At 42.4% G+C, this 9,791-nt stretch overlaps 1 protein-coding gene across 1 annotated transcript in view; it reads right to left on the minus strand.

Annotated features, from left to right (window-relative positions):
• The window catches only part of KIF22 (kinesin family member 22), an 11,366-nt gene extending 3,446 nt beyond the window's left edge, over positions 1-7,920 (minus strand). Inside the window, exons 1-5 of the mRNA XM_072416945.1 lie at positions 7,799-7,920; positions 5,936-6,131; positions 5,172-5,299; positions 4,905-5,087; positions 960-1,327 (exon numbers count right to left, since the gene is read on the minus strand). Coding sequence (XP_072273046.1) covers positions 960-1,327; positions 4,905-5,087; positions 5,172-5,299; positions 5,936-6,117 — 861 coding nt within the window. The 5' untranslated portion in view covers positions 6,118-6,131; positions 7,799-7,920. The remainder of the gene's footprint in view (positions 1-959; positions 1,328-4,904; positions 5,088-5,171; positions 5,300-5,935; positions 6,132-7,798) is intronic.
• Positions 7,921-9,791: the final 1,871 nt, after the last annotated feature.

Below are 9,791 nucleotides of genomic sequence, written 5' to 3' on the forward strand. Positions count from 1 at the left end.
GATGAGAAACAGAGCAGATGAAGGGGAAGAAATAAAACATACAACACATCTATATATGATAACCTGGAGGCAAAAAGCTACAGCACACCACAGCTACTCAGGCAGCCGTTTGTTGTTGGGGGGGGACTCAGGTTGGACTTTACTGTGGTTTCAAAAACTTCAATCAGCCCATTGCACACTTCATTTTGGAAAGGAAGCTTCTGAGGCTTAAAGTGAATGTTTACAGCCTGCAGAGCCTAAACCAAGAGTTATGCTATAAGGTGGAGTTTACCACCATGCTACTCACCTTTCTGTTTCCTCAAAGGGTGCTGTGATTATCAGCCACCTTTATTAGCTGGGCCAGAATGATGCAACTCCCACGCAGCCGTTTATTACTGGCATGCAAAGAAGAAGTTAAGAATGTCATGTATGTTGGCAATCAAAGCCAACGCTGTGCATGCGGTAAAGCGATCCGGCAGGTAGGAGCAAATATTGCAGAAGGAACATCACCTGTCCCTTTTTGCAAGAATGACCGACCTGATGATGTATTCTTAAAAGTGAAATTTTAGTTCCATGTTAAAGCCAAAACTCCATGCTGCTTTACTATAATGAGTGGGGTCTCCTACCCTCATACTACTCCCTTGTTAGCTCAATGCTCAGGGTTGTGTGTGCTCTGCTTGTCCTGAACTGCATGCAATGACCATACAATTACAACCAATGGGAAGTGAAGTGAATCACTGGCAGCAAAGAAAGGATTAAACCTTCTGGGAAATTAAAAGCAGCATGTAGTTGGGTTTAACTTTATCAAAGAAACGTAGCAGAATGTGTACACAAACTAAAAGTTTTGACTTTAGTGACAGGGGAACAAGAATAAGGCCAACAGCCTCGGCCCTATCAGGTTCACTCGCCCTATAAAGACACAAAAAGTTAAAATCTTTTCTGAAAAGAAAGTCACACCAATATAACAAGCAGGTTCTCACCTGCAGAAGCCGAGTCAGCTTGCTGTCCCTGTAGGGGATTCTGGGTAATCCCTGACTTAAGGCATCCACCACCTTGCTGAGGGTAAAGAGTGAGGAGTTGATGGCGCCGCTTTCTTTTAGTCTGATGCCTTGGTTTCCTGTGCGTCGGTTGTCCTCTGATCCTGCCAGGTCTATCAAGTACAACTTCCCTGTTAGTTGCCTGAATGGTGATATTTGCTGAGTCTTTTGAACCTGAAAGAATTTACAGAAAACAAATATATAAATGGCATTACCAGCATTGTTCACAGGTTGCTTGATTCTTGCCTTGCACTGCTGGGGCTCTGGCTTAAAACCCATGCAGATGCATGTTTGTGTTTTTATGATGGTGGCTAACAAGTGGCATCAATAACTTCAACACAGAAATAAAATAAATCTGCACTCCAGGTTCACTAAACACTTTCCTTTACAGTGGGGCCAAACCTACACAGCAGGGGCTAAAAGCTTCCCTATGTCAAGGGATAAAAAGGGATGTAAATGGATTTTTTTTACTTGCCATGCTCATTATTCTTGTCCATGTCCCAGGCTTTGGTTGGCACCCTGCGTCTTCTCCGTACAACACAGGACCCTCAGTCTTGCATTGTGCGGAATGAGGTCAGCGCCTAGGACTTATGAAACATACTACGGGGACCAGTCGCATGGATAGAAAAATTACTATTTCAATCACCCTGTATGGGAAAGTGTTTAATGAACCTGGAGTCCAGCTTTGAGACACACACTGGAAGAGATTTAAGACACCAGTGGCAGAATCAATGATATTCAGCATATCTCCTAATGGGCTCCGGTCCTTTGATGCAATGTAAGCTTCAGAACACCCTGAAATGCAAAGAGCCGATCTCCCTGGTTCAGCATATGGAGAGCCGTCTCCATTCCTATTATTAGCAAATTATTACCAGGAGAAACAGGAGTGTGTGTCACATACAATCCCAGGGAGAATAGCTGGAAATATGTCTTCTAGTAAGTACTGAAGGCTGTCATAGTCTGAAACGATGGATTTATTGCTACAGATCCCTTACTTTAGCTTTAAGCCAAATAGGTTTGAAATGAGAAATCATTAAATATCTGGAAACCCAATATAAATTAGTTGGATATTAAAAAAAAAACATTATGATAGGGTTACTCAAAGTAACACCCTTCTAGGAAGGCTATCATCATTTATCCTGAGGGTGTTCAGTAGAATTAAAGTCGGACCTCAGTGCAAGAAACAATCGCCTCCTCCGAAGCAGATCTTAATGGAGCTGGCTTTGTACACAGTGGCACTGTAATGTTAAAGAAGAGTCTTAACCAAACTCCGTGTTCTCTCCGGCACCTTTTAGCCGGGCGCACCACCTGGTACTTTTCAGCAACCCCCCCGGCTGTTTTTGGGTGGTTACTGGTGAGTTAGGTCACAATACTGGGGCTGCCACCCGCCTATAATTTCATTCCACCCAGCTTAAAAAAAAATTCTGGGTTGAGCAACGAAACTGCTGGCATTATCAATTGTCTTAAACATCTTTAGGATAAATACAACTTCACTGCAAACATCTGAACTAAATCCAGAGGGTGGGTCCACAAACATTTCTACAAACTCAGGTTTATTGGCTCCTTGCAAACAGAGATTGAAGTAAATATGAAAACTGCGCAGTGCGATGCAGAAAGTGAATGCAATCAAATTATCTGCAGGCATCAGACTAGGCAATGGCGATGTGCAACTCGGCTGCCACCTGCTGGTATCTGAAGTATCTGCAATTCCTCCTCACCGCATCATAAATCACACATTTAACAAATACCACAAAATCTGAGTGCACATAATTGCCACTTAAATCCTCCCAGGAAGATTAGCTACTCAAAATAATGGAGACTCCAATGTTTTTGTGATACCATTAGGAAGCACAATGCATCTTTTCACAGAGTTAGTTAATCAACTCGCACCCAAATAAAAACCACAGCTGTGTAAATTCTATGAGCTTTTAATGTATGTGATGCAATATATGTGATGCTGTTACAAATGCTTGATCAGGCCGGTCATTGCAGAAAGGGGCAGAGGATGTCCCTTGTGCAATAATGTGCACGATTGTAGACAATCTTACTTGTCTAATCTCTCCGGGCTGCACATGGGCAGCGTCAGGTTAGATTGCAAGGGAAACCCGGCAATCCTGGCTTGTTACGTGTGTTCTGGCACGGCCAATCAAGGTGCTGCAGCTGTCTCCCTGCCAATGCAAAATATTACATGCCGAGTGTTGCAAAGCATGGGGTATTATTTACTCATTTTACTGCACATGGTCAATGTGGTGGTTTACCTGACTGCTATCTAGAGCAGAATTTTGCAACCAGGGTTCCCTCCAGAGGTTGCTAGGGGTTCCTGGAGCAATCAGCAGTTTGTGACTTTCAGATCACCTACCTCTGACACATTTTTGGCTATGAATGGCAGCCTGCCCACTGGCCAGCAATGTATAAAGAATTATTATTATTATTATTAAACAGGATTTATATAGCGCCAACATATTACGCAGCGCTGTACATTGTCCACTAAGCCAATATACTGTAAGTTGTGGATGTAGTAATTATAGTCGGGGTTCCCTGAAAATCTGAAAGTTATTTCAAGGGTTCCCCCATGTTAAAAAGTTAGAGAAACAATGATCTAGAAGAAAGGCAGTGTTCTCACCAGACTCTTTTAGCTGGGCGCACCACCCAGCACTTTTCAGCAGCCACCCAGCTGTTTTTCGGTTGGTTGCTGAAAATTTGGGTCACAATACAGAGGCCTCGACCCACCTACAACTTCTTCCCATTAAGCTGAAGAATGGTGAACTGAACTGTGGTGAGGGCACAAACAAGGGCACTATACAAAGGGGGTGACTTATGTGGTCATACCCAGGAACAATGCTAAATGATCAAGGCACCAACAGTGGGACAAACTAAATACGTTTAGATAACCAAGCTGCTGGAGTTTCTGTTTATTAAGAACCACCGATTGAAAGATTTGAGTAGAAGTCATCTGATTTTTGCAATTTCCTTGTAGTAGTAAAACATTTGCCTAATAAATGTTTTAACAACCCCTCATACTCAGCATTTTATAAATAGTTGGTTAGGCAATTTTGGAGGCTTTTACAAACCAGCACTGACTTAGATATTATATTTCCATGGCAGTACTGGTACCCGGCGTACAAGACGACCCCTGACTTTGTCATAGATTTTTCGGGGTTAAAAAGTCGTCTTGTACGCCGGAAAATACGGTACATAAAAGGCTTTCTATCCTTTTATGTAAAGAAAAAAAATGTTGAGTTTTTAAAAATTACAGATCCATATAAAGCATGCAGATAAGGGAAAGATATGAGTGCAGTCAACCTGGCATCCAAGTGTTGGGTCTTTGACACTATTGAAGACACCAGATCTTGAGAGCCAGGTTAGCTTTTTACAGGAAAAGACATAAATCAGTTATAAGTCACCAGTAGAGCACAAGTCCTCTTTAAATCAGAATTAAACTTTAATAATGCAATGTCGGCAAAGTTGGTGTGGATCTAACTAATTTTCCCAGCCACTGCACAAGAAAAGAAGCAGGGCTGTAGATTTCTATGGCCTCTTAGCTTGATCTCCTTTAGCTGCACAGCTCACAGGTTTTTCCTCACACATCTATGCATATTATGCACTTATGAGTCTATATAGGACGGCTGCACAGAAGAGCGCTATCCTGTGTTCTCTCCTCTTCCAATTGGGAGTTCCGTCACAAAGCAGTTGAGAGGAAAGCAGAAGGTTGACTATTACATGGGTACGGGGGTAGCCCCAGTGCAAGGAACTTGAATTATTGGGAGTTCCGTCACAAAGCAGTTGAGAGGAAAGCAGAAGGTTGACTATTACATGGGTACGGGGGTAGCCCCAGTGCAAGGAACTTGAATTACTTTCTGGTAATTAAAGCAGATTCCTGTCACGCACACTTGAGACAGTAAGGAATAAAAATGTGACTTACCTTTTCCTGGTAAATTTCCACATAAGACATGCTGATAGAATAAGTCCAGTTTTCTTCAGTAGCTGCCCGTGTCATCTGTAACAAGTCTCTCACAGCTCGAGGGATGACACCCGGCTGATTTGGGTTCCCCAGCATGGTGTGAGTTTTCCCTACAAAACACAACAACATTTCCAGTTTATAATACACTAATGAGAATATTACAATCACTCGAGTCTTCTCATGGCGATAAGTACCTGCTCCTGTGGGCCCATAGGCAAACACGCTTGCGTTCTGTCCGATAAGTAAGTGTGGAAGGATCGGGTACACAGAACCAGTGTAGATTTCACGCTGAGTGGCGGAGTCTGCATAAAATGCATCAAACCTGCAGAGAGAAGAAAATGTCACTGAACGGATGCAAAAACATGAGACGTTTATAATGAAGCTGCTCTGAAAGAAACCTAATGAAAGATGGAAGCGATACTGACAACCGTATGCAGACAAGGACTTCGGACTTTCCTGTTCTGCACCCTTTGTGGTGTCATTAACTTTAATTAAAGAAGAACAGCAGCACGGCAGCTATGCTGACTACATCCAGTGCTCAACCCAGAAATTTTAAGCCGGGTGGGAAGAAATTGTAGGTGGGTGGCAGCCCCTGTATTGTGACCAAACTCTTTGGTAACCACCCAAATACAGCCGGGCGGGTGCTGAAAAGTGCCAGGTGGTGCGCCCAGCTAAAAGTGCCTGGGGAGAACCCTGACATCCTATGTATTTCTCTCAGCTACAGCTTCCATTGCTTTGTCTTTAAAGTGGTGCTCCCCAGCCCCTTTTAGCTGGGTGCCACCCGGCACTTTGCGATAACCACCCAGCTGTTTTCGGGTGGTTACTGATGAGTTGGGTCACAACAAAGGGGCTGCCATTGCCCTACAATTTCTTCCCACCCAGCTAAAAAAAACATTTCTGTGTTGAGCACTGTAAATGGTAAATCTTTTGTTCCCTATAGCAATATAGCAGCACTTACTGGTACTGCATGGTCTCCATTTGATTCCTCCAATTAACAATCTCCAGAGACTGGGAGTCCAGGCCCCTGACGCAGACTTTATCCTCCCCTTTCTCCATGTGCGGCCTCAAGCGGACGGCTACACGCACACGGGCAACAGACGGCTTCCTATTGGCATCCATGATGCTCACCCTCTTCGCCATGATTGTCAATGAACCTAAAATAACACAAAAATAAATGTTGGCATTAAAACGCAGAGTGACAACATACCGCACACAAGCCTAATAAATGGAAAGGACATAATACATATATTACATCCGCTGAGAGTGGCAGAGATCACAAATGGAATTTAATCGGTAAACACAAAACAAGTGAAGATTAAACCGGTACAAACATAAGATCTGTCACAATTGTTTTTCAGTGATTGATGAACGACCGTACAGGTCTGTTGTGTTCTATGGAGGGAAGAAACGGGGGACAACTTTCCCCCTCCCCTCCAAACCGGCTTCCTTCCATAGGAAACCCAGAAGTTGTTCCTACCAGGGCGGTTTGATGAACCATGTCAGGGGATTGCTGTGTACATGAGAACACAACTGGTTGCTTGGCTGACAATCATCTGACGCGTACACGTAGATTTGGGGTTAGTAGGAAATTACTTATGATTGGATTTCATCAAAACTTAGAGCAGATTTTTTCTTTGACTGGAGAAGATGGATTTTTTTTTTCCCTGAAAAGTATCTAAAAGGCTGGGTACACATGTGAAATCATTGTCATTGGAAAGGATCCTTTCCAATGACAAAAGAGTGAAAGATGCATGAACGAGCACCCCGTTGTGCTCTCTCCCCTTAACTTTCATTACGATCGTTAGTGAATCCCCTAGGACAGATCCATGAACGACAAGTGCTGTACACACACCAGATTCTTTTCCAATATTAGCCAGGAAGCTAATAAAAGAGAATCAGCTGAAGTGTGTACGAAGCCTAAAGCCACAACTTTCCAATATTTCGGATAGAGTGGCAGTGTTTTCCCCGGACCCTTTTAGCTGGGCGCACCACCCAGCTGTTTTTGGCAGAATACTGAAAAGTTGGGTCACAATACAGAAGGTTCTATAGATTGCATGAAGAAAATGCTAGATGATCACTGGGTATGACAGAATCATAGGGTACTACGGCAAAAGCAGGAAAAGTTCGTTGTGTTGCCCCAACAATTATTTTTAACCGCCCGGCTAAAGCTTCCTCCCGCCAAGCAAAAAAAAAAAACATATGCTGGGTAGAACACTAAGTAGGTAGAGTTCTGAAGATAAAAAAATATTGCTTTTAGGTATAACCAAACACATTTTAGATAACAGGCATTAAATGTGGGGTCAGCAAGTCTACAGGAAGAACAGCAATTAATACGCATTTTTTTTTTGTTTATGTAAAGAGAACAAAATGTTGTCAGTGTAAGATCAATGTATTATATCTAGAATGCAGCGTTCAGAATACAGAGATAGGGACTCACCTGTGTGTGTATGGATATGTACATACACACACAGGTGTGTAGATGAGACGGGGGCCAGTGCGCCGCGTGTAGAGAACATGAGACGGGGGCCAGTGCGCCGCGTGTAGAGGGGAAGACGGGGGCCAGTGCGCCGCGTGTAGAGGGGAAGACGGGGGCCAGTGCGCCGCGTGTAGAGATAATAATGTATTGGGGTGGGGGTAATATATAATAATGTATGGGGGGGCATATAATATAAATATACAATACATGAGGGGGGGGTAATGCGAGATGCAGTGCGGCCTGTATATAATGGAAGCACGGTGCCTATGTGGCATACACATGTACATATACTGTGTGTATAAAGGATCGGGTGAATGTCTATCTGCTATGTGTGTCGCCATTTACCGGCCCGGTGTCCGCTTCCCTCCAGTCACAGATCTCCGCTCAGACCCACCATCGGTTACTTGCTCTCTAATTCGTATTTGGCGGCCTTCTGCACCACTAGCCAATTGGCGGTTGCAGTTCTATCACGTGACACGCCAAGTTCTCTTCCAGGTCGAGGCTTGAAACGCACACGGCTCTCTATTGGCCAGTTTAAAAAATAGGAAACGTCGCGACCAACACCACGTGACTAGCATTTCTACATCCGCCATGTCTAGTGTGGGCATGAGTAATAACGCAAGAGATCATTTCTAGCATAGTCATATTTCTACATTGTTATTTCTTTCTTTAAAAAATATTATCATAGAAAGTAATATTTATTCGCTTTGATGCCCTATGTTTCTGCATTTTAACAAAGATTGCCAGTAACAAACATGGTGGATACTTACTGGATTATATGTTTCCTTACTACTGAAGCCAGTGACAGCTGAAAAAGGAAAAGGGCGGAAGTGACGTCAGTCACTACCAGGCGGGTAAACAGAGTGGAAGAAACATGGTGGCCTCTGTCTTCTCTTCATTCTAAGAAAAAGTGGAGTCACAGCAAGGGGAAGAAGAAGAAGAATACAGCACAGTAAGTAACACCATCATACCAGACCTGCCTACAGCATGCTATAGTATTTATTATACTGCCTGAAGTGGTTAAGACTTTTCCCCATGTTCTATACACAGCTATGGAATAATACTAATATATTCATTACCAGTATTCATATGTTTACTCCTCTTTTTATATTTTTACATAAAATTAGCAACAAAAATACAATTTATTATAGTTTTATATCTGTATGTGACCCCATTTGGCAAATTGGAGCTCACTTCCTGTCCCTGTGACAACTATACAAAGATTGACAGACAGGACAGGAAGCTACAGACAGAAATGAACACATTGCCATTCGTTCTATTGTGGCAGAATACACCTATATTATATTGTTTTGATCTGAGCATGTAGGCCCTTAAAGAATGTCGCTGGGTTGGTAACTGGGGATTTACTAAACACTTTTTTTTTTTTTTTAGCTCTGTGTACACAAATGAAAAAGTCCAAATTCATAATAGCAATGTCGCTGCCTTAAATGAGTCACAATGGCTCAGAATTGATATGATTCAGAAACTGCTGGGAAAAATTAAGGTTGACAAAGCACCAGGACCTGATGGATTACATCCACGTGTCCTCAAAGAGCTGAGCTCAGTTATTTCAAAGCCATCATTTCTAATTTTTAGAGACTCTTTAGTCACTGGCAAGGTACCGATGGCAATGTGGTTCCTATCTTCAAAAAGTGAGCAAAGCCATTACCAAGTAACTACAGATCCGTCAGTTTAATTTCCATAGTTGGAAAGGTCTTAGAGAGTTTGATAAAGAACCACATAGAGGAGATTCTGCTAGAAAATAATATTATAAGTGATAGTCAGCAAGGCTTCAAGAAAGACCGAAGTTGTCAAACAAACTTACTCTCTTTTTATGAGGAAGTAAATAAACAGGTAGACAGTAGAATAGCAGTTAATATAGTGTACTTGGACTTTGCTAAATCATTTGACACTGTACCCCACAGACGGTAATATGCAAGTTAGGGTCAATAGGTTTACAAAAGTCAATCTGTAAATAAGTAGAGAACTGGCTTAAACATCACATCCAGAAAGTTGTAATTAATGATTCATACTCTGAATGGTCTAAAGTTATTAGTGGTGTACCCCAGGGTTCAGTGTTGGAACCTTTACTGTTTAACATCTGTATTACTGATATAGAGTTTGGGATTTCTGTGTTTGCAGATGACACCAAACTATGTAATGGAATTATGTCCTTACAGGATGTTTATAATCTACAAGCAGACCTGGATGTACTGTGTGATTGGGCAGCCAAGTGGCAAATGACATTTAATATAGATAAATGTAAAGTTATACACTGGGGGATAACATGCATGCTTCATACTGTCTAGGGGGAATACATTTGGGGGGTCAGTAATGA

The sequence above is a fragment of the Pyxicephalus adspersus genome, chromosome 7 (genome assembly GCF_032062135.1).
Source record: "Pyxicephalus adspersus chromosome 7, UCB_Pads_2.0, whole genome shotgun sequence".
Taxonomy (NCBI): Eukaryota; Metazoa; Chordata; class Amphibia; order Anura; family Pyxicephalidae; genus Pyxicephalus; species Pyxicephalus adspersus.